Raw genomic sequence first — 24,481 nt, 5'->3', positions numbered from 1 at the left:
TTTTATCTCGGCACAACTTACCTCAAATCGGTCTGATTATCCAGGTTTGTTGTCCAAAAACGGCAGCGTAGCCAGACTCTCTTAGTGGTCCAAAGCAGGATGTCGCACCCCCTCCGAGTGGGAACCCAGAGAAATTAACACTTGCCAATTGTTCCAAGATACGCGTTGGGAATGTTTCAACCAGCAGTGTAGTACAGTCAATATTTAAGATACCCTTTATTTGTCCCACACTGGGGAAATTTACAGTCTACAGCTGTTTTTTATGCCTGCATTTAGAGCCGAAGAGGTTTGATGCAAATGCTTGAAAAATTGGCATCAAGTGGTTAAGTGGGGATCTAATGATGAACTCATTTTCAAAGTGACTTTTTGGGTGGGGCAGTGTTGAAAGCAGCATTTAATCCAGTTTCTCATGTTGATTAGATGAAGAAAAAAAAACATTTTTTCAAATACAATTAATTGATCGACATGAGATACTTGCATCGGAATACTTTTTTTTTTTTTGCCATATCACCCAGCTACCTACTTTGACACAAGAAAAACACTCTCAACCTAAAAAATATGACCCCAAAAATATTTTTAAAACTCCCGGTAATACAAACTACACTAAAATGCAAAAAATAAAACTAAACCGAATAAAGACAACTTACCCACTTGGTGTGACTGGGCTTTCAGTGAGGAGAGTAAGCATGTTTCTTCACATCACTTGTGGAATTCACAAAAGCAGTTGTCGTTTTTGTTGAGGCACAAGTGAACAGTCCACTTTGCACATTTGTATACAGTCTGACGCTGAGAAGTGGAAAAACATTAAGGCGTTAAATGACCTTAAGTTTGTGGTAAGACAGCACCCAAGTTGCCAATGGTATCAATGCCATTTTCTGTGACAAAAAAAGTCGTTCATGTTTAAAGTTTCAAGTTTAATTCACTCAGTGCTCACCATTTTCGTGCTAGCAGTATCATGTCGTCATCCTTTCAGTGAGAAAAACGCTGATTTCAGGTAAAAACGTGTTCTTAATAGCACGAGAGTTCAGCGCATCTCATCTCAAGCTATTTTTATAGAAAAAAAAAGAGCCGTGTCTTCCAATACGTTGGCTGACCGTATGTGTCCAAAACAATTAAAGTAAACAGGTGGTGAAGTAAATATGCAGGATTCTCCAGGCGGAAACTTTATTCTTCGCCACCTAGTGGACTGGAGGCGAGATTAGTAAGAGAAGCTGGAAAAAACACACACACACACGCGCGCGCGCGCACACAGACACACACAGCTAAATAAGCCCCCTATAATTAAGCGTCCGCTACTGTGTCACGTATGTGTTTCAGCTTCACGACTTGACTTGAGAAAAATTGCTTCTGCTGTGATTTTTTTTGCAAGCAAGGCTGCACAACTACATTTCCCAGAACACACCGCGATAATCTGACGTCATTTACATGCGCTAAACCGAGTTGGCCAAAAGCAGTCGGTACGTTTATTTTTGTGGTGATGTCATTACTGTTGTAGGTACAGGATAATAATATCTTGAGCCACAAATGACGCTCTATTACCATTTATTTCTAACCTGGTGGTTAATATTAGCGTTAGTCGCCGTTTAGGAGTTCAAACCTCTCGTTCCGTCGCTGTGTTAACGCTAAGCTAGCCGTACACCGTCATCTATACCTGCCGTGTTCTTTCTCAGGTCGATCGCGTGTCCTGGTGTCATCATGACCAAACTTATGGAGTGGCTGTTCGGAATCTCGGTGGTGCTGGCCGCTTGGGTGCTGGTCGCGTTCGACCCGCTGGACTTGAGCGTCCCTCACACGTACCGGGAGGTAGCCTGGCCCATGCCGCTCTACCTGCTGGTGTCGTTCGGCTGCTACTCCCTGGCCACGGTGGGCTACCGGGTGGCCACCTTTAACGACTGCCAGGAGGCGGCCCGGGAGCTCCAGGGGCAAATCAAGGCAGCCAAGGAGGACTTGAGGAGTAAAGGCTTGAAGACGTGCAATTGACGGACAAGCATCGTTATTTCGCGTTGGAGGGACTGGGAAGTGGACATCTTGAGACTGGCAGTCATCTATGGACTACACTCACGCACGCACGCACGCACAGACGAGTAAATAAACGTGTGTGTGTAATTATAAATAAACGAAGAAGCTAAATGGAAAATGTCGGAATTCCATAATTCAATGGGCTTTTTGCTTTGATGGGTGCAAGAAATCAACTCCATAGCTGTTTGTCTGATAGCAAAGCATGTCGCCAATGCTAACAAGCAATGCCAAATGCCACGGACAGCTATTGCATATCATCTGTGTCGCTGTGGTAGAACTAAGCAACAGATGATCCTTTGTACGCACACTGTGGATAAACACATGCAGACAGATATAACAATACTGTACTCACAGGCGTATATCCTTTGCAAAGACTTACTGAGGCGTTTCGACCGTCTCCGCATACAGCACAGGTGTCCTGCGTGTTTTCCACGTCTCCCTGTTGCAACACATCTGATTCAAATGATCAGATCATCAGCGAGCTCTGCGCAAGCCTGACATTGAACCTGTTCATTTGAATCGGGTGTGTTGCAGCAGGGAGACGTGGGAAAACATGCAGGTGGCCAAGGCAGAAGGAGCAGCAACGATGTCCCGTAAATTGAAGCAAAAAATGTTTCATTCTTTTCATTCCAAGTAACCAGGCCATTGTATGAATACAATTTTACAAAGTGTTATTTTTCTGATTAAAAACACATGACGTAAAACCTTGGTTCGATTTTTTTTCAAGGAGACGAACGGATTCGTGGCAATTTCTTTAAATGGGGAAATATGACTTGAGGCACAATCGAGGCGAGCGCAAAAATAATCTGATGTATGATTGAGAAATGGCAAATGGTACCCTGCAGTCACATTTCACTGGCATAGAAAGATTCGTTGTTTGTAATAAATACTGTAGGTGGCGGACGTGGATAATTTCTTGTGGCACGGTGGTTGGGAATCATTGCTCGAGAAGGACTATTGAAAAAGAACACGTGATAACCGCTGTGCATTCTTGCTGGTCAGTGTTCAACCGCACTCACGTTATGTGCGTGTGGGTGCCCTGCGGCTCTGGCGGGAAGCTTGCTCCGATTAAAAGTCTATTTTTCGTCAATTGTTTTTCTTCACCCCAAGTACGGTATCTGCATCGGCACGTCTGCGTGCGCCGTGTGCAGGTACGGGCCGTCTCCAAGCACAAATGTTCATGGAATGTTACACAATCGCAAAGGCGACTCCCAAAGCGGGGTTTATAGCGATGTGGATCGTCATTGTTTCTCCGTTACTTTTAAGTTCAGGTCACCAAAACAATTGCGTGGTTATAAAATGTGTTTTATACATTTGTAAATACACCGTACTCGCTCGCCAAAAAACGATCATTATAAAAGTCATCGATGTCGACTGACATCAGACGTTGCCCGGCTACAAGTATCGTTGCTTTTTAGCGAAGCATTATAACACGGCCGCTGTTCTATTCGTTCGTCTGTCGATGACCTTTCCCATTAGCTGTGAGCATTAAGCTAGCCGACTTTAGGGCAAAGCCATGTGGTTGTTTTAGCGACACAGTGTCGGCGAGTGGAGATTTGATGGGTCGCGAGCACAGTTTGCTATTTAAATCTTCAGCATTTCATTCTCTTTTGTTTTACGTCTTTACAGTAACCTTCACTGTGTGACGTTTAGAGTCAACGATGCGATCCGGTCCTGCGCAAACCCACAGAGCGTGGTTAACGGGATGAAACGTACATCATCTGGCAGTTTCCCGCTTTCCCACGCAGCCTCGGTGGGCCGTCGGACGGAGAAAGTTAGCAGTATACGGTACGTAGCCGCGAGCTAATCCGATTCTGGCAATGAGTGCCTTCTTTTGTGCGCAGCGCAGCCCCCCCGTTGTGCGCGAACAAAGGCGAGCCGGGGCCAAAGCCGTCATCGCGGGCTCCCGTAACTTGGAAAATAAAAACGGTTGGCTATCACACAGCGGCAGCACGATGCAAGACGACCCCACGTGATGGTGACATTTTTCGTAAGCGTCCAAATGGACTTAAAGAAAAAAAAACAACACTTTGAAAACGCAGTGCGGCGGTGAGACTGCGGCACGGGCCTTTGCTGCCGCAGCTGTCTTTATTGTCACGGCCGTAAAAAGAACGGACGATGTGACAACACGACGGCGGTGACAAACAAGTGAGTGAGCGGCTAAAGGTCATGTTTGAGGTCAGACATTGGAGTGGCAAAAGCCAAACTTCTCTGAGGGAAACATCGTCACCAAGGGGTTAGTAACACGCCGGGCACTTGAGCAGACCTCCGCCAAGGCGTCAACGCAAGAGGAAATTCTTCCGGCTTCTTCTTTCTCAATGAAAATATCAATTGCTCTTTCCTCTTTCTCCTGGTATAAAACAGAGTAGACAGTTGAGTGGACCCACAGTGATGAGCCAGCTCTAAAAATGGATTTTGTAAGAGTTTAAAAAAAAAAAAAGAAAGAAAAACTAACATTTAAAATATAAAAAATACACAAACGAAACCATAAAATGACTTGAAATTACAGTCGTGAAAAAGACCGAAAACATCAAAAAGTAAATGAAACACAATTTCAAAGAGTTCCCGCATTCAAAAGACGACAAGAAATTCAAACAATGACATCCAACAGGAATATTTCAGAATGGAATAAATACATTATATACATCATTATTCTTTGAAAAATGGTTAAAAAACACATTGAAAACTAATCGGCGGTACCTAAAATGTCAGACCTCATCATGAAATGTGAATTTTCAATGCTTCTTGTTGGACCTCCAAATGATATTCACGACTTTGATTTGCACAATAAAAGTCACGATCATGATTTTCACCATTTTGAGGAAAAGATCAAAATGTCGATCGTTACCATTCTCGACCTCCCTTACTCTATTCTGGTCAAATTTAAAATAAATATACGTTTTCACACGAAACGTGGAAAAAAAAAAGTCAAAGTATGTTTTTTTTGGTTTGGGCCAAACTATTTTCTTTTATTCCACATGAAAATTTCACATTAGTCATATCAAAAACAAGTTTCTTAGTTTTATAGAATCTTCTATGTATTTACATATCATACATCGGTTTTACTTACACGTGTACAAAAAGCTGTTTGAGTAAAAACAAACGACAAACAACAACAAAAGACTGCAGTTGTGGTCAAACCGTTGCGCTTCGTCCTTTCGAGTCAGCTAAATAGACTGCGCTTGTAGTTCACGGCTTGAATTTGAGCCACTTGGGATGAGATGAGATCGAACAAACGGAAGAACCAGCCTCCCCGTGAGATACAAAAACACACATCAAGTCGGTGTTTGCTTTTGACACGAATCCATTTTGTCGCACGACTTCCCCCCCTTTCAAACAACGCACTCGCTCGCTCGCGGAAAGCTCCCGACGCAATGTCATAAACTAGCTTCGCGGAACGTACAAAAGTTTTTCCGACGGTGATGCGTAATGGTGCGGTTGCCACGATTTGTAAGAGAAAAAAAAATCCCCCACATTTGCTCCGATGCCACACTTACGGAAAAAACATCACCACGCAAATAGAACGCAAAACCGGCGGGCGGGCAAACGTGGGAGGTTTTTTGTATCGGAGGTGGGAGCGGGGCGTCGCAAGACGGAGGACGCGACCAATCTTTGGCTCCAAGGGCAGTCGGTTCAATTTGCTATTTGGTAGCATTTGTCCCAATCGGTTGTCCTCTTCATTCGCTCCAACACGAGTCTATTCTTTGCCCTCCCGTCTCGCCCCGCGGCCGGCCGCGGGGCTGAGCTCGGGCGGTCGATGGTTTCGTCCCCACAGAGCGTCCCTTCATTGTGGTCCCGCAAAAAATAAAAAGAAAAAACCCTCCGAGAGTCGTCTCAGAGCAGCAAGACCAATAGCGAGAAGGCAACGAGCAACGACAGGACGGACCGCGGCGTCGGCGCCGCCGAACCGGTCCGTACGCTCTTCCGCACCTCGGGGAGGAGGCCGACCACCGGGTCGTCGGCTGCAAGACAGAAGAAGACCGGCGGGACGTTAGCATGCCGCGCTAGCTTTCGCGTCAAACGTCGGCACCGCGGCGTCGACAAGTGGCATCTTCAAGAGTGACACGGCCGCTTCAAAGCGGCCCGCTTCCTGTTGGATTTCGGCCGTGAGTTCTGGAGACTTTTGGGTCAGCGTACCTGCGGGCAGTCCGTTGGACGGGTTGGGAACCCCGCCCTCGCCTCCTTTGGCCACCCTGGCCTCCTGTGAGCCTGAGATTAATGGACAAGGAAAAAAAAAAGGGGGGGGGGGAAATCAATCAATTATCGCGCCATCCGAGAAGGCCGAGATGAAGCAATTGCGGGCATTCATTCTGACCGTCGGCCGCGACGACGTCCACCCTGAGCCGCAGGCACTCTTCACCGTGATGGTGTAAAGGTTTCGCTGCGGGGACGGAGGGTGAAAAAGACACACGCACACACACATGCGCGCGTTAGCATCCAAACGAATGCACTTATCCTCTCCTGGCCTCTTAATCGCGCACGCTCGGTCACACGGAGCTTTAGGAGGCCATCTGTGACGAGGCGACAACCCGACTCCGTGCGTGCGGTTACACTCGGGTGAGCCGACACCCCACTTTTGGGCTTAACGTAACAGCGACAAGTGGGATGTTTGGACTGTGGAGATAGCATCCGGTTTAGCTTACAAAAACTGGAGACTTTTTGAGGTTTGGAAGAGTCCCATCCAGAAGCCAAATCTAAATTTGGATGGAAATGTGTGGGGTGTCCTGGAAGGGGCACTCTGAGAGCTTTGGAGCAGGCTTTCAAGGAATACAGATAACCCCCCCCCAAAAAAGACTTGGGGGGGCCCGGCACAAGAAAACGCCCTCACGCGCTGACAGATTTGGAGCGCCCCTGGAAACCTCGTCCACTTTTCATTTTTATCTAGACAACCCCGCCCATCTTCATTCCTTGGCCTTTGAGTCAGCGTGAGACTTGATTTGGCCAGCAATTCTTTTTGCTGCGTGCGTGTACAGCACTTTGTAGACCGCGTTGTGTTGGTTGCTTTAAAGTGCTCTAGAAATACAGCGGAGTTGAGAAAAAACTTTTTTTTTGGAATTTCTGTTATGAAAAACACTTCAAAATGATTTGGAGGCCCCCTTACAGATGTAATAGTAGCTTTCTCCTTTGCGGAACTCCTTCCCAAAGCTGAACGGCGTGAAGCGCTGGAACTTTTCGGAGAACTTCTCCGGGGCGTGCGCTGCGAACGGGTGGCCGCACTCCCAGCGCATCTGCTCGTACGACTGGGGCTTGCACGACTCGTAGTCTCGGCGCTCCACCATGTAGAGCACGTAGCGCTCGGCGTCCGGCGGCGGCGCCTCGCCCTGCGGGTAGTGGGGGCACACGATGTCCAGGTAGTCGTTGAGCCGCACCTCCACCGCGTAGTCGCTACTTCGAAACCTGGACAGCAACGGGGAGACCGCGGGATAACGTCGGGCTTCGGGTCCGTCTCCAACTACGCGAATCGGACAGTATTTCCGAGTCTGTCGCACGGACTCCCGGCGAGCGCCGTCGCTCAGCAGCCTCCGGCGGTGGCCGCCACGCGACGAAGCCCCCCTCGCGTGCGCGCGCGCTCTCGGTTGACCGTCTTCCGACCGTACTGGATCACAAGGAGGTCTCCCCGAGGGTGGCGGGATTGGACAGACTTGAAATATTTACACGACGCGCAACGGGAACGGGAAACCGAGCTGGGTTTTTGTCGCTCTTGCGATGAATACGCGTGGGCCGACTTGTCAACGCTCGAGCGGGAGGGCGATCGAATCGCCTCGTGAGATCTTTCGGGGACTTGGTTGAAGCCGGGGGGGTCGCGGAAGCGAGAGCCCGAGAGAACATCTGATCCGGACCGCCGCCGTCAAGTCTGAAAACAGATAAAGCCTCAAAGAAACTCTGGCAAAAGTCCAAGCGGCTTCTCTCGCTAGGAGGACCGCACGGAACTCGGATCCGACAGAAGAGCCCGCCGAGCCCAAACCTTGGCTCGTATTTTTTTAGTTGCCAGGGGTGTCCCGGGGGTGCCCCCTCGGCAAACAAGCACAGACGGCGTGGCTCCAACCGACGCTCGGGGGACGGGCGGGCGGGGGGGGGGGGGGCCTCCCAATTCCTTCCAGCCGCTCGACTGCGCTCCCTTCACGCCCGATGAGCAGATTAGCCTGCCGGAGACTCGGGCGACTGGATGAGAGGTGCGGCAAACTTAAGACGGGATGCCGTCGTGATCTTTTTCACTTGGGCCTCGACCCCCTCGCCCCGTTTCCCCGAGGGGGGCGTTTTGACCGCCGACGCTTTCAATCCCAGTTGAATCGATAACGCCATTGAGCAAACATTCTTGTCTGCTCTCCGCCTGACAAGGTTATCAAGACCCCCGCCCCGCAAATGCTGAACACAAAAAAACAAACCCCCCTTCCTTTGCCATGCCTGGTTTCCAACCGGCTGCGGCATGGGCCCAATGTGTTGGTCCACAAAGGAGGGTGCAATTAAAAAAAAGAAAAAAATTCCATATATACAGTATATTATATTTCATTTATACGGGGGGGGGGGATTATGCTCTGGGTGGTGAACAATTGTCATTGTTTTTGAAGGCAGCGAATGTTCTCGTCAGGTCGCAAATGTTTGCCGTCGCAACAAGAAAAATCACCTCAAACTGCTGGCGAACAACAAACGAGAGTTTTGCGACGCCGGAGCGACCTCGGCCAACTCGGAAGTCTTTTCTACCTTGGCCAGCAGTCGCGAATGTTTTGCCCCCAGCGCGAGTTAGGTGCTTTAGGCTGTGGAAAGAGGAGGGTGGTGCGGGGAGCATCGGGCTGCAGGAGGGAGGTCAAAGGCCTTAAGTTTGGGGGGGGGGGGGGGGGGGGGGGGCTTTTGAAGTTTCTCTCTGTGGGAGTTCCGTGAGTGAGTGAGTGCTACCGTTTTCAATAGCCACCGTTTCATATATTGACTCCACACCAGGGGGAGGCCGCCTAGCTCGGCCCCCCCGTCTTTGCTCTTTTACGAACGGCAAATAGGTTTAATTAGCCGGCCGCCTTTTGTTCTCCCCCGTAACGCCTCGCCATCGAGCCGCTCCGCATCATCGGCTTGGCTAACCGATCGGGGCGGCGCGCTTCAAAAGGGCCGGCTTAGCTTTTGGCCAAAGGGCTTCAGCTAACAAATGCCCCACGATAAGCTGCAGAATAAAAGTCACGTCGGCTCATCAAGTGTCCAGCACTAATTCGGTCCTGACCAACGGATGCCCTGCTAAACATGCTTTAAGAAATACAGAAGGATATTACTTCAGAAAAAATATCCAACGGTAATTTTACACCACTTAAACCGTATTATTTTGTCTTCAAGACAAACTTAGTCATAAGCGGTATTAATTAACGGCGGGCGAATACGGATAGCGGGTATCGCGATCGGGACAAGGCCAGCCTTATTTCAATCCATCGGGTACTGAAAAAGGACGCCGAGAGCGGCCAGCAATAAAAAAGGGCAACATTTTTTCCCCCAATGACTAAATCCTCCTCGCTAGGAGGCGATGCCGCACTACGGCCGTCGGACACATTGTTGGCTTTGGAGCATAATTGCCTGTGCATAACACAAGTTACATAACACAACATCCCCTTTTTTTTAATTGCTCTGCGCTTGCTAAAAAAGATGTTTTTTTCCCCCTCTACACCCATGCAGACCGATGGTAATCTGTAAAGGCTCGAATCGAATCATTGGACTTTGTCGTGTTTGGAAAACATTCACAAATGTGCCATCAGGCTAATATTTTGCATGATTTTAGATGTTTAATTCGGGGGGGATTTTGTTTTTGCAGCGAATTCCTGATGTACTTGGCGTTCTTCAAGAGACTTCTAATCTCTCCTCTTTAATCTCTGCGGCCAGCCGTCCGTTCGCCTCTCGCCTCTGCACTCTAGCGCTCGGCGGAATGCCGGACGGATAAAAAGAAAAAGAAAAAAAAGGGTTGGACAATTGCCGAGTCGGGCCCATAGGGTTTCGCACAGGGGCTAAAATCCCACGGGCAGGCCGGATCGATGATTATTTTGCATTAGTCTGAAGGCCACCGACCTCTCAAACAGTTGTTTTCCTCATCTTTCACACACACCGCGAATGTGATTTTCCAAAGCAAAAGGTGAGCGCCTCACATTGCGGATGAGTGAACCCGGAATGTAGGTGGGGAGTGAAGGGGCTCGGTCGGGGGAGAACACCTAATCATCTCATCCAAGCTTGGATTACTGGCTGCGGCAGAAGCCGGGCTCGGTCCATTGAGTGGCGCCAGACCCTGCTTAATGCCTGCCGAGGGGGCCGCGGGGGCTTAGATCGGACCGGTCCGGCCCGGAGCCGGCGACAGCAGATTGACCGAGGCTACTTTGGCACAACAACACGCGAGTCAAAACGAGCCGCGTTTAAATATCATATATATATATTCAACAATAAAACAAGAAATGAAAAACAAAGACAGTAGAAAGCACAAAAGTGTTATACATACACACATATATATATATATATATATATAAAATATAGAGAGAGAGAGTCAAACCTCGGTTTTCAAACGTCTCTGTTCTCGACCAAAAATTTGGAGTGACGACCGAATTTCGGTTCTCGAACAAACTGAGCGCACTTGAATGCGTCACTTGACTCCTCTCGCCTTCCTCACACGAGGAAGTGACACTTGCTCGTGTAGCGTTCCATTGTGCACAGACGTCTTCAATCAGGATTTTTATTTTTTTTTAAACACAGAGCGTGTTTCGGTTTTCCAACAAATCGGTTTTCGAACAGCCTTCTGGAACGGATTACGATCGAAAACCAAGGTATGACTGTATCTATCAAGATATATATATATATATATACCGTGTAGATACACACACACACACACACACTCTCTACTCATTTTATTAATGTGTGTGTATAAGTAGCGTACGTGTACACGTTTGTTGTCTGGGTTGTGACGCATTTTCGCGCGCAGGGAAAGCGGACCATTTGGACGCTATCGTGATCTTGAAAGAAAAATCTCCAAAGCTCACGTAACCGAAGACCACAAGGTATTATTTATCGGAGAAAAAGGTTTTGCTGTCCCGAACGCCACGTGACTGGCGTTCATCAATCGCCGGCACTCACCTCCTCCCACTTGCCGTTTCCCTTTCATCACCGCGTAAGCAGGCAAGATCCCCCACGCGGGCCAGAGTGTCATCTCCGACCCCCAGAGCCCCCCCCCCCCCCCCCCGCGCCAGACCGCCGGGGCCAATCAAAAGCCAACTTGGCCGGTATTCCAAAAATGCAACTTTCTCCCGCCCACCGTTTGCGAAGGCGAAAGCGCATTGCGATGCGGCTATGCGGCTGCCGGTCGCCATGGCAACACTCTCGACTTCCTTTCGAACACGATATTCCGGCGGACCCTCGTTGCGCGACTTCAATTTCAATCCGCTGGGCCGTCATTCCACCTTTGTCTGGCGGGTTCATGGGTTATTCCGCCCGCCCGCCAGCTTTGGGGACGGCGGTGAAATCATCGGCCGATTGCGCGGGCTGCGCGGGGGCTCCGATGAATATGCGTCGGTACCTTATGAAAAGGCTCTGTGGCGAAAAAGGTCAGCGCTGACATCATCTTGCCCGGCGAGCAAATGTATCGATTTCCATTTCCAAATTCGGCGCAACAAAAACTCGCTCGCCGTTGCCGTCCTCGCAAACGAATCGAGCCTGTGGCCGAGAGATATTTCCTGAGCGTAGGGCGTAAAATATTCAAGGGGAACATCTGATTTTTGTCCACAAGTTAAAAGCGTTCCCCTGGTGTCCAAGTAACATCTGTGGAGAGTTTTTTTTTTTTTTTGGTCAAAACGCCCCAAAGATCCCCAAAATTGCGGCACACTTCCGATCGCGGCGGGCTGGATGGCGCATACAGCTTTTGTTGAAAATGACAACGCAGGCGTGACTTGATACACTCGTCGAGTCGAGCGCAGACCCAAACGTGTGGCGCATGCGGTGGACACGTCACCGGGCAAGCGAGTATCCCACCTGTAGCGACATGGCTTTCAAGCTCGGCGGGAGGGTCGGGAAAAGTCCCCGGGCCGACCGGTTAGCGACCTATTCTTTGGCTAATAATATCAAAGTCCTCAAAGCGTCTCTATCCGACAATCAATGGCCTCATCGGTTTCTTTTTTATACGTCACTTCCATGCATGTTTCCCGCCTTCAATCTGTTAGCGGCCGACGCTAACTAACGCGCTGCGTTATAATAAGAATAAGATCTCCTTTATTTGTCCCGCACCGGGGAAATTGACAGCCTCCGGCAGCAAGAATGTGGGTAGAAAGAAGAAAGAAGAAAAAACAAACAAACGCCGTTCAATTAAGTGCAATATCATTACAAAATGGATCAATCGCAGTGCTATTTACAATTGTTTTTCACACATTATTATTGTTATTATTTTTATTCAGCAGCCCGACGGCAGTCGGTAGGAACGAGCGTCGTTATCTCTCCTCCTTGCGGCGCGGGTGTAACGGTCTCTGGCCGAAGGAGCTACCGAGCGCCGTCGGGGCGGGCCGGAGGGGGTGGGAGGGACCGGCCGTCGTAGTTTTTAGCTTAGTTAGCATCCTTCTGTTATGGAAAATCTAAAGAGGAACCACCGACAGAGGTGGCAACGCACGGCAGCACGGGGACATGGCGCGAATGCGTTCAAAACCGAAAGCCCGGACCTCCAAAGTGCGGGGCGGACGAGTCCGCCATGCTGCCGCGGTAAGACCAACGGTGAGAAACGCCGGCGGGTTTCATGGGGGGAAACCGCCCGAACGGCCGTCTCCCATTGCCAGTCCGGCTCGGGCGGGACCTCTTCCTCTCGGATGGAGATGATGGGAGCTCTACGCCGCACCTTCGTACAAGAAATGAAACGATGCCGACTCGGATTTATGCAACAAAACGAGATCATATCTGATCCCCCCCCCCCCGTCTGGCTAATTTGAGATGAGTGCCGCAATCGCACGGCTGTTTACAAGCGCGAGTCCCTTCTTCTTGCTCTTTGCTGGGGGGGGGGGGGTGCGGACCAAGCCAGAAGGGGAAGTCTGGTGCCTAGATAAGGATGAGACAAGAGGATGGGCAGGGGAGGCTGGAGGAGACACCCGAGATCTCCAATGGAGACGGTGGCGAGGGAAGCTCGATTCCAGATGGCCCTTGCGGCTCCACAATAGCGCATCCGTCTTCGAAAAAAACAACCAAAACAATCGCCGTCGATGAATCACCGCTAATCGGCGGCAGGGATTGAAGCGGCCCGTCGCTGCGCTCCTTTATGGACTGGCGCTGAGCAAAACGTGTGAGAACAACCATTGTTTACGCCACAGACAGGATATGCGGGAAAAAAGACTGGGACGGGAACGGAAAGCCGGGCTGGGAACCTGGCGGCGGGGGGGGGGGGAGGGAGCACAGAGCAGACTTTGCTAAGGCGAAAGTGTAAAGCGGCAACCTTTGGCCCGCTTCGCCAGATCCCCCAAAAAACAACAGCGCACGACGGTGAGCCCAGAAGAGACGGTTACATCCGTTGGACGAGCTGCGGCCCGGATTGAATTCATCAAACGGATTGCGGAGGCACATTAACCCGAGCGGGGTTGGGGGGGGGGCATTCGGACGGACCTGGGAAAGAGGGAAATGAGCGGGAAGTGGCAACGGCGGCGTGCGTTTCGGAAGGCGATACAGAAAAGTTCCCGCTCTCGCACTGCATTGCCACTCAACCGGCGCATGACCAAATCCGGATGGGTCGCTCGTCGGGACGGCGTCTTGCGGCCACATGAACAACGCACGCAGATTCGCACACGAATGGACAACGCCGATTACGGTTGACGAGCGCCGTCGCAATGCGCTTCTCCGGCAATGAGATTGATTCTTGCACGCGCGGACGTATCGGCCCGCGGGAGACCAGTGAGGCTTTTTGTATTCCCGGATTTGGGGGTCCTCGGGCGCGGACGTCCACGCGAACGGACCCGAAAGATTTGCCGAGGGGCTACGAGAGCGGCTTTTCAGAATGCGGGAGGGGACGGGAGTTGAAGAGGCAGAGCGCCTGGCGACTGATCACCACGTGCGCCAAGAAAAGGCAAAGAAAACTCCAGCGCTCTCCGAAGGCTTCCTTTCCCGACCCTTCTCGCACAAACGTACATGGAAAGAACAGACTGAAAAGGGACAACTTTACAGATAAAACAGCTGGCAAAAAAAAAAAGGGGGGGGGGTCGCCACAATGACTGACGGATTGATGGAGGCCCGGGCCATTTGATCACACGGCGACACCCGACCTCCCATCAGTCGCGCCAGGTGTCGTTCGGCCATCGGGCAAATAGCTTCGCAATCTGGCGTTCCCTTCAACGTAAAGCTTTGCCAGATCGCTATCCGCATGCCAGTTCCTTTGGAAAAATTCAATGACGGCAATCGCCAATGAATTTCAGTCGCTCGTACGAGAGACGGGTACAAAGAGGAGGAGGAGGAGGAGCGAGGAAGAAAAAAAAAAAAGAAGCGGGCTGCACGCGAGCCGACGATTGCTTCACAACGGGACGGTCCGGAGGCCTCGGCCGTCTCGACGTGTACGAGAACGGGCGAGTCACTCCTCCGGACGCGCCGCACCGGCGCACCTTGGCCGGCCTCCTTCTGGGAAATAACAAGCGGCCGCCGCCACACAAAGAGCTCCCGTCGTCAAAATGGCAGGAAGCGCGCATACTATTCAGGATTTCACCCCGAAACAAAAGTAGTCATTAAGCCGGCCTCGACCTTGCGAGTCGGAGGTGGCGTTCCAGCGCGCAATTTGCGGCCGGCTCGCCAGCTGCGCTTCGCAAACTGAGCGCCTGCGCGACTGCAAAGATGACAACTGACATTTTTTAGAGGGGGTGCATGGCAACAAAAAAAAAGTGCTTGTTTACCCCCCCCCCCCCCCACTCATTCCGCACAGCCCTAAACTCAGACGTGCGGAGGAATCCGCTTTTCTGACTCGAGTCATATTCATGAAATGAATCTTACAATCCCAAAAAGATCTCTTGCTGCCCAGAAAGACGGATATGCGCGGATCGAATCCGCTCCCGAGACTCCCAAACATTTTCACCGTGACTCAAGAGAAACTAATTGTAGCGTCGTGTGACATGAGAGAGGTAAAAAGCCATCCGGTTTTAGAAAAATGAGAAGAAGAAAAACAAAACCTCGTACCGTCCGGCTGCCGGAAAAGACAAATCGGCCGGCAACCAAGGCGGTCCGAGAGAGGAAAACTTGCAATTGTCCCGCAGTATTCCATCTGATGGCTGGAAACGCTGGAGCACAAACGCAATTTCCGCCGGCTTGGTCAACCCCAACAACGAACGACAAATACCAAAGAAGAAGAAGAAGAAGAAGAAGACTTCTCCTGCCGCGGTCCTTCTCACGGATGGAAATGTTGGTGGAAAAAGTCAAGATGGACTCAAAGAAGCTTTGGACACGCTCGGCCAAATCCGACAGGGCGACAACGGTGAGCGTCGCAAAACGGGGACCCAAATGAAAGGGCGGCGAGCCTTCCGATAATCCTCTTTCGCCGATCTTAGTCGCGCTTGGCACCGACTCGCTTCCGGCCGCGGCCGCGCGCGATCGACGCGGAAAAGATTGCGGGTCGCGTGGCGACCGCGTCGAGAAGCCCGACTTGGACGGCGAACCAATCAACGCGTGCAAACTCCGGCGCCCGCGGCTCACTTTTCAAGCCACTTTCTTTCGGATGCGGGCCATTGCGCAAATGTGCCGTACCAATAAGAAGAACAGGTTCATAACAACAGCGGCCGAAATTCATGGCATACGCGCCTTAAAAACAAAAGGCCCAAACTTACTTTTGGTTGGTGCTGTTCCAGAAGACGCTGTGGCGCTCGGACGAAGCCAAGCGGGCGCACGCGCACGCGCACGCCAGCGAGCCGACAATCCAAAGCAAATCCATGGCGGACCGCACCGAAGCGTTGCACGCCCCGCACGGACACGCGCGCGCGTCCGCTCGCTCCCAAAGGCAAAGCCGCGGCTCCCGAAGGCCTTCCACTCGTCCGAGTTTGACCCGGAGAGCTGCGAGGGGGGGAGGGGGGGCTGCTTTCAAACCGGCGAGGAGCGCGACGGCCACGTCGATCCGCACGAGGAGTGCGAGCGCCGGCGTGGCGGCCGCTTTTGTTCATCCCCCCCCCCCACCCAAGACAAAAGCCACGCCCCCCGCCGCTCGGGCGCCCAATCGCAGGCCGGTCCGAGAAGCGGAACTTGATGATGCCTTTAGGATTTCACAATTAAGGAGGCCAGGGGACCTGCCGCTTTTTCAAACGAGCCCGATCACCACCCCCCGCCCCCCCCCTCTCGTGTTTATTGAATTTCCCAATCAACATGGCCGCGCATCATGGGATACATCCGCTCGTGCCGTCGTCGATCCACGTTGCGCCGGGAACCAATCGAGCTAGGGCCATGTCGAAAACCTCGCAGTCAAGAGCTCTTTTTTTTCTAAATACAGTACTTTGACGTGATGCACCGAGGCTGCGAAATAGCGAGGGATCACTGGGGGTGTCTCTCTCTCTCTCTCCGGTTAGCAGTGCAGGGGTGTAGGCTTCGATGTGTGTGGAGCTTTCATGCTCTCCCCGCGCCTGCGCGGCTTTTCTGCGGGTAGCGCCAACGGAACACTCAAAAGGGTTCTCCTCGCGCGGGGCGCTTTGGCGCTTGGCAAACCGGCGTCGCGGTGCGGTCCGGCCGCCAACCGATCCCTCCGCGACAAAGTGTCACGTTTGCGAGGTGGTGGCGGCGGACCCCAAAAAGCAGGCGGGAGGGAGGAGCGGGGTGTAACTTGAAGAAGTGGATCGATAAAACACAGAGAAAGCGAAATCCAAAAACAAACAGTCCAAAGTAGCAAACAAAAAGAACAAGCGAAGCTAAAACACAAGCGCGACCGAAACAAACCCGACAGCGGTAAAGGAACAGCAAACAAACGAACGTGACGGAGGCAAAGAGCAACAATGAGCCCGCACCGAGTGTTCGGGCGGGAGTCCTTTTATACGACTCATGATTACGTAATGAGCGACAGGTGTGCAGCTGCAGGGAGAGCCCTACAGCGCCACCTGTCGGTCCCAAACCAAATCATGACACAAAGAAGCCGACGAGAATCGATGTCGCCATCTGCGCAATATTTCTCTGACTGCCGTCGTCGCTGGCTCCGCTGCGTATGGCGACCGTATTACATACGTGTCGGGGGGAATAGCTTTAGACGGGACGCGTGGAAGGCGTGGGTCAGAATGAGCCAAAGCCGGCGGAGGACGACGAGGCTCTCCCGCGTTTGCCTTTTCTCATTTCACCGCGCCGAGCTGGATTCCTTCCGCCGAGCGCGGGCTGCGAATCCGTTTGCGTTCATTCTTCGGAGTAGAATATTAATTTCAAATGAGAAAACGGCAAGTCAAGAGTCCCCTGTAATTAGGCTTTCCTGGCGCGCCATGTAAACACGCCGACGAGGTCCTCCCTTTCTGCCGCGCAAGCTTCTTTTCACTTTCCCAACTCGGAACAATTCTAGAAGGAGCGGTCGAGGCCTTTTGGCACGCCGAGACAAACGAGGGTTGTCCCGTCGCCCTGTCATTACGCGCCTGTCCCCAAACAACCGCGCCGCGTATTTACGCCAAGCGCACCGCCGCCTCCGCTCGCTACCTGAGCCGGTCCGCGCCCGCTCGGCGCGCCGCGTCGCCGCGAAGCCCTCGGCGTCTTCGCGGCCGACAACCAAGCCTTCCCCCGTCGTTAGCGTCGCGCAGCTCGGCCTCTGATGATAAAACAGACTTTCTACGACCAACCCTCGAAACGATCGCGATCGCGATCCTTTGCCATTCAATGGCACGGGGGGTGCGGGGGGGGGGGCTTTGGCGTATATGCACACACAAACTTACTGCACATCCATCCAAGGCGAGAGTCAAAGAACAGCTAAGAAGGAGGCGGAAAAAGAGGAAGAGCGGGAGGAGGAGGCAGGAACACACATCAGATAAGAAGATGCGAGGAGGCGAGCAAAGACGACAGCAGAGAGCTTGAAAAAAAAAAAAAGCAAAGCAAAGGCGAGCGAGGCAGGAAATAAACAGAAACGGCCGACTCTGCTAATTAGCCGAGGGGCCGAGCGGCCGCCCTTCGCACTCGCTCCTCCTTTGAGGCCGTTTGGGCTCGTTTCCTCGCCATCGATGATGCGACGGCACGTTCGCAAACGCCAAACGAGCGCCGCCGTATAGCGACGCCTCGTCGGATGGATCCTGGACAAAACAGACCGCTGTAAGCCTGAAACGCCGTCGACCTCGCGCCCAAAAGGAAAAGGAAAAGGATTCCCTCGTACGTGACATTTGCTCTACGTCACGACAATCCAAATATTAGTGGGATGCATGTTTCGCTTGGAAGGCTTGGAGGGGGGCGGTCTGGTTCGCATGCGCTCAGAGAGCAAAAGGGCTCCTCTTCGGTGTCACCGGCAAAAGATGGCTCGGCGTTTTGAACGTGAAATGGAAAACAAACAAACAAACAAAAAAAGACATTTGATGACAATTTCAGGGAAACCTTTCAATGAAATAGAAATACAAATGAAACAAGAAACCCATTGAATGATGGGCGGTGAGCAATTTCAACGATTGAATGATTTGAATGCAAAATGATGAATATCTGGTGCTTAGAATTGTGTTCATTTGTATGGCGTTTATTTTCGTTTGGAAAAGGTGGAAAAATATTTGCCAAGATAAGATAAGATAAGATATCCTTTATTTGTCCCGCAATGGGGAAATTACAAAATGTCGTGCATCATGAGCTACGTCGCGCTGACAGTGAAATGAGATGAAGCGCTTGAGAGGCGCTGAATTGGAGGTCGATTCGTTACCAATAAAAAGAAACAAAGACAAAATCTGACAATGAAATTGTGAGTTTGAGGTCATTTCACGATTCATTTTGAAGATGAAATTTCATTTCTTGCAACTTTCAGCCGAACCCTTCTGAAAAACTTTTCATGTTTTTTTTTCAAAAATGTTATCGGTTGCAATTGTGGGCCATTCCGTTCATTCTTTCAAGGAAAACGAAGAATCCCGGGGAAAAACGTGTCCAAAATCGACCGTCTCATTCTCTCGAGCATTCATAAAAGCATCAAAGAACGCAACGGGCGCATAAAAGGCGCATTTGAAGAGCGGCGGCGGATGATGACTGCGCTGCGCCCGAATGCCTCGGGGACGCTGCGTTCGGAAGCTGTGGGAGAAGCGGGCGTCGAGTGTTCACCAGTTCCCCCCCCAAAGAGAAGCCTTCGAGGCAAGGAGAAATGGGGTGAGAAAAGCGCCGAGAAGCACACGTTGAATGGTGAAACCGGTTGGAGGACAAAATGCGGGGAGAAAGGAGAGAGAAAAAAAAACACGGACACGCCAACGTCAATAGGCGGACGAGGGCGGACGCGCCGAAAGGGGCCGACTCCTTGAAAGGGTCCTTCATTATGCATGAGGGCCGGCGTAAAAAGCCCAAAGGAGCCCTTCTGCCGTCGCTGGACGTGAGGACCGTTGAGCCCGAGCAAAGGAGACCACCCGGGCACTCGTCTTCAACGCGCAACAACGGCGGAAAAGAACCAGCTGGGAAATGCATCAAATGTGGGAGAATCGCTCATCGTCTTTTTGGTATCTCGTCTCGCAATTTCAACGGCACTTTCAAAAAAAACAAAAGCCCAATGGGTCTGAATCTGCCACCCGTTATGGCTGGAGAAGCGCCGTTCGGAGAGCGCCGCTCTAGCCGAGCCGTCGCCACTTTCCAAAGACTCTTTGCTCGGCTCCACCGCGAAAGAAGGACAAAACGGATCGGGCGGCAGCCTCCGGCCGGGCTGGAGAGACGACAAAAAGGTCCAAATCGATTTGGGCTCGACCGCCTGAAAGCGTGGTGACGCGTTCACACGCGCAGGCGGCGGCTTTTGTATACGAGCGAGGCACACTTTTGCCCATGTGCCGTGTGGGTGGGAGGGGGCGGGGCCGTCCCTCGAGATCACGGGCCTTTCGACCTCTTCCATGAGATAACGTGAAGTCATTAGTTTGGAATTGCCCTCCGCCGCCGCCGCCGCCTCGCTTTTGCCTTTGCAGACCGGACGGAGGGCGAACCACTTTGTTTGGTCCCCCCCCCACCCCCCATTTAACTTTGAAAAGAGGAAGGGGTCCGAGGCAGGGAAGCCGCGAGGCAAAGCTGGATGAATGACAACAAACCCGTGACGTGACGTAAACATAAACGTAAACGTGACAATCGGGTTGTTTCCGCACCACAAAGGTAGCAAGGTGGCGGTGGCGGTGGCGGACCCCAAAGAGCCGGCGGGAGGGAGGAGCAACTTGGATCGAATATAGGCAAAACCCAATCCAAAGTAGCAAACCAAACCGTGGCACAAGCTCAAACCCCAATAACAGAAACATGAGCCAAACAAACCCGACAGGAGCCGAGAGCAAAGAGCAACAACGAGCGCTAACGAGCAACAGGTGCGCAGCCGCAGGGGGGGAGCCCTACGGCGCCACCTGTCGGTCACAAACCCCAATCGCGACACCGATCGGGCGCCGCGTCGCCTGCCGCACTTCCAAAGGCTTGAAAACGAGGCACGGAAGACCCAACGCTCACGCCGCGGCCGCCGTCACCGCGTCGGCTATTTGGCAAAAGCGACCGAGGTGGTCGACGTCGTTCGCGACTGCGGAAGGCCCCGCTCTCTTGAGCTTCGGGCTCGCCTCGCCGGCGCCTTTCTGACATCATCTCGACGCACAGCGAGCGAGACTCGTTGATGCGCGCAAGCGATGATCTCCGTTCCGAGTGGGCGGCTGCGTCCGCTCGCCGCGCGCGTTCGGCTTCTGGCTCGGCGCACACATTTGCAAATATGTCCGGATAAAGCGAGGTTCGAGGACACCGAGCTGAACGGAAAGCAAACACAGACAAAGACTTGGGGGGGGGGAGTTTTTTCCTTCCTTTTTGGCCCGCACTGCGCAGGCCAAGTATGTCCTCATGGCCCGCATAAGTATAAGGTGCGAGAGGCCACCGCAATGCTCAGCTGGCAAGGAGCGAGACCCCAGTGTGTCAGTCGTGCGGTCAGGCCCGGGGGCCCCGTCTCTCCCTCCCTCGCTGCGGCCCGCCTACCTCCTTCTCGACCGGCTCTCGCTCCCGCCCCGGCACGTTGACGCCCGCTCCGGACAAAAGCCTCTTGCCGTCTCCTGTCCCTTCTCTCCTTTCTTGTCCCGCATCTCATCCAATGGCTGACTCAAAGTCAAATTCCTTTTTGCTTCCAGGCGGGACGCCGTTGCGCGGACACTCCCGCGACATCGACATCGAGATTGGAGTCGACCCTTCCGTCAAATTTCCTGTCGGTCGGTGTGGCGAAAGCTCCGAAGGACGAAAAATTCCCGCTGTTCTCCCCAAACATGAATGTGACGCCTCGAAATTTGGAACGCGTGACCCCCCCGACGCGACAAACTCCCGATCCGAAGCCTCCGCGCAAAGAAATCATCAGACTTGGCCAGACAGCTACGCGAGCGGACAAAAAAGCCGAAACGTGCGGGAAAAAAACTGCCAATTTTGCCGACGGCGCATTTTTTCGCCGCCGCTCCGTGCCGTTGCGTCGCCCGAGCGACCGCATTACAAAGCGCTCGAACAAAACAGTCGCTGTGTCATACGCAACTCACACCACCGCAAGACACCGCGTCTAAATAAAGGCGGGTCAGAAGTAAATGGCCGGGTTCGGATTCAACAATGTGACACGGGGTGGGGGTGGGGGGGGGGGGGGGTCCACAAGAAGACAAACTGGACAAACTGCATTTGTGTGAACGCGGGCCAGAGAGGAACAATGGCCCGCCTGCTATTCTGTACACAGCATATTTTATGCATGAAGACTTTCCAAACATGGTCAGGTTTTCTTGTCCCCCCCCCCCCCCCCCCAGACACTCCCTCAGACCAACTGCAACCTACCATGTCAGGCAACGCACAAATCAGATGGCATACGATAAATTGCCTGCGGCGCAGGTCTGATCAATGAAAACAGATGCTGCAATTTGGGGGCGGGGGTGGGGGGGGGGCGCAAGGACACCACCGCAAAGTCGACAGCTCGCGCTTTTTCACGCTGACCATTTTGAAGTTAAAAAAAAAAAAAGAAGAGTGATGACACCCATACAAATTCACGCGCAAGTACATCTGTGTGACGAGCGTGCAAATTTACTGAAACAAATGAAAAATCCTCGAGCTGGAATTTAGGAGGAAATCGAAGGCTATCATTCCATCCAATCAGCTCACCATCTACCAAACTAACCGGATGGTTAAAAAGCTATTTTATGAGAGCATCTGGGGTTTGAGCGGACACCCGAGCGACTGGACTCAAAACACCAAAGCAAAGTCCACAAAAACAAGGTTGAAAGGAACAAAGACAAACAAGACATGAAAAGGGGAAACCAGAAAACATGACGGAACGGCGAGCAAAACGAAAGTGCAAAATATCACAAATACATGACGCGACAAGCTAGCTGCTAAGCTAACAACCGCTAGCTAGTTGGCAGATGATGGTGCTACTTTCAAGCTCGGTACATTTCCAAAAAGGAACATCGACGATCACTCGCTAGACAGCCGCGCGGGTTCGCGAATGGCGCTCGCCAAGAAGCCGGCGAGCTGGCTAACGCGCCATTTGACCGACTCGGTAGCTGCGTGAATTCCAAGATGCTATTGGAACGCGGTGAGCTTCCCAACGACCGGATCCCGGACGGCGAGCGCATTTTCTTCCCGAACGGGCCGCCGGGAAACGGTCACATCAAATCTAATTAGCGCGGATGATTTTTTTTTTCTTTTTAGCTCCGAGCGAGCCACGAAAAGATCCCCGCTGTCAGCAGAATGATTTATTCACATCCGATTACAAATCATGCCTTGCCAAACACGTCCTTTTTATTTTGCCCACGGAATGACCTCGGTAAAGAGATTAATCGGCCATGTGGTCAATTGTACATGGAAACAAAATGGCTCCGCTCTGAAATCTGGCGCTTACGGCGTTCGGGGCGTGCGGAACACATGCAGGAAGTTCAGAGAAAGAAAGAAACGGGCTGATTCGTTTTATTGGGGGTTGTAGCACGCACGCGCACGCGCACACGCACACGCACACAGAAACACGCGGGTATTCCGTTCATGGACGCCGTGGGCCAATCAACAGACCAAATGTGTCGCGATTCTTATTTGACAAGCCAACCGGCAGCGGCGCGTTAAGGAAACACCCCCCCCCCCCCCGAAAAGCTGTCATATCAAGTGTTGCGTTTTCCAAATGACGCGTGCGGCAGGGTGGCGCTTGGCGATCGATGATGATCGTTTGTTCACGAGGCCGGCAGATAGTTTGCGCCCCCGCCGGCGTAGGCGTAACCCACATTGACTCGAGAGCCGACCTACTTCTTCCGCTTGACCCGCCGCCGCTCGCGTTGGCTTCGGTTTCCGATCGCCTCTGGCCAAAACGAATCCGGTCGAGGTGAAAAGAAGCCGAGCCTTCAAAAGGAAATATTTGCCACGAGCTTGAAAACAGCCGCCATAATGCTCGCTCCCGATGAGTTGCGTCGACATTGGGTGGCGCGTGAAGCGCTACGCTCCGTTTCCTTCGTTCGCGGTTCGAGCGGCAGACGGCAAATAACGTGAATAAAGGGGCGGTCTCTTCTACGTCGAGATCGGAACGAAGCCTGCATTTCAACGACGCGCCGTCGCTCGCCATGCGCCGACCCGCCGGTCCAAAGTCCTAAACGGGCCCAGGTGCGAGGGCCCGCCGCCGGCCAGCTCATTGCTTTCAGCTGTTCGAGGGAGTATAAGTGGCACCGGTGCTTCCGGAAAGGGATTTATGTCCCGAAAGACGACAGCAAAGACCACGGCTGGAAACTAAAGGAAACAAGAGTGTGGAAGTTCGCAGGAAAGGGGCCCCCGACAGAACCCCCCCCCCCCCCCCCCCCCACTCCTCAACTGTCAGTCACGCCAAACCCAAGTCAACGGAGGTCAAAATATGCTCGGACTCTGAACGTAGCAAGGGGTTAGCGTTCAGGCTAACATTTATGTTGTGACGCGATCTCATTTTTCATCTGCCGGACTTTATCTTTGGATTTTTGCAACCGAGTCGGAGCCGCGATGCTCGGCAAAGCGTCACTCGAGTCAACGATTGAGCCGTCCGTCCCTTCAGTGCAGCCAAACGGGCACTTTGGGCTCGCTCCGTCGGCACGCAAGTAGGCCGACGGACGGACGGTACGGCGGCGTCGCGTGCCGCCGCGGCGTCCGTGTTATTCCGTCTCCTCCCGGCCGCCCGCTTCAACGGAGCTATTCTGGGAAAATCCAAATGATAGTCTTTCAGCCCGCGGTCGGCCCGTTGCGGTTCCCTATTTGTACTTAAAGCCCGGAGCCTCCCGCCTGCGACTTCCCGCCCCGCTCTTCTTTTCGGGTGCATTCTTGAAGTGACTTTTTGTGAATCGCATTTACATTTGGAGATGCCAGCGAGCCGGGCGCTGCAACGTGCACCCCGCGAGGAAGGGATGCGCACCAAACAGAT

The 24,481-nt window shown here is 52.4% G+C and overlaps 3 protein-coding genes across 7 annotated transcripts in view; 1 reads left to right on the top strand and 2 right to left on the bottom strand.

Annotated features, from left to right (window-relative positions):
- snx27a (sorting nexin 27a) overlaps window positions 1–1,207 on the bottom strand; it is a 35,785-nt gene extending 34,578 nt beyond the window's left edge. Inside the window, exons 1-2 of one of the 3 annotated variants that reach the window (XM_086137504.1) lie at window positions 935–1,207; window positions 22–786 (exon numbers count right to left, since the gene is read on the bottom strand). The gene's annotated coding sequence lies outside the window, so the exon portion shown is untranslated. The remainder of the gene's footprint in view (window positions 1–21; window positions 787–934) is intronic. The other 2 variants (XM_086137503.1, XM_086137505.1) reach the window with 2 other exon arrangements.
- Window positions 1,208–1,401: 194 nt separating this feature from the next.
- dpm3 (dolichyl-phosphate mannosyltransferase subunit 3, regulatory) lies at window positions 1,402–2,723 on the top strand. Its single transcript, XM_086137517.1, has 2 exons — window positions 1,402–1,457; window positions 1,671–2,723. The coding sequence occupies exon 2, from the start codon at window positions 1,696–1,698 to the stop codon at window positions 1,978–1,980; it is 285 nt and encodes a 94-aa protein (XP_085993643.1). The 5' UTR covers window positions 1,402–1,457; window positions 1,671–1,695; the 3' UTR covers window positions 1,981–2,723.
- Window positions 2,724–4,061: 1,338 nt separating this feature from the next.
- On the bottom strand, window positions 4,062–21,632 carry efna1a (ephrin-A1a). 3 transcript variants are annotated; one of them, XM_086136369.1, is made up of 5 exons: window positions 15,798–21,632; window positions 7,121–7,416; window positions 6,335–6,400; window positions 6,157–6,228; window positions 4,062–5,981 (listed from the first exon to the last, which is right to left on the bottom strand). In XM_086136369.1, exons 1-5 carry the CDS (start codon window positions 15,899–15,901, stop codon window positions 5,854–5,856), a joined length of 666 nt encoding a protein of 221 aa, XP_085992495.1. In that variant the 5' UTR covers window positions 15,902–21,632; the 3' UTR covers window positions 4,062–5,853. The 3 variants fall into 3 exon arrangements, with proteins under 3 accessions (XP_085992495.1, XP_085992492.1, XP_085992494.1); XM_086136366.1 differs by lacking the exon at window positions 4,062–5,981 and having other exon boundaries at window positions 5,989–6,228; XM_086136368.1 differs by lacking the exon at window positions 4,062–5,981 and having other exon boundaries at window positions 5,989–6,228; window positions 21,073–21,632.
- Window positions 21,633–24,481: the final 2,849 nt, after the last annotated feature.

The sequence above is a fragment of the Hippocampus guttulatus genome, chromosome 18 (assembly GCF_054856545.1).
Source record: "Hippocampus guttulatus isolate MCC_2025c chromosome 18, RoL_Hgut_1.0, whole genome shotgun sequence".
NCBI classification, from domain to species: Eukaryota; Metazoa; Chordata; class Actinopteri; order Syngnathiformes; family Syngnathidae; genus Hippocampus; species Hippocampus guttulatus.
The sequence above is the reverse complement of the archived record's forward strand: the minus strand, read 5'-3'. Positions and strand labels throughout refer to the sequence as shown.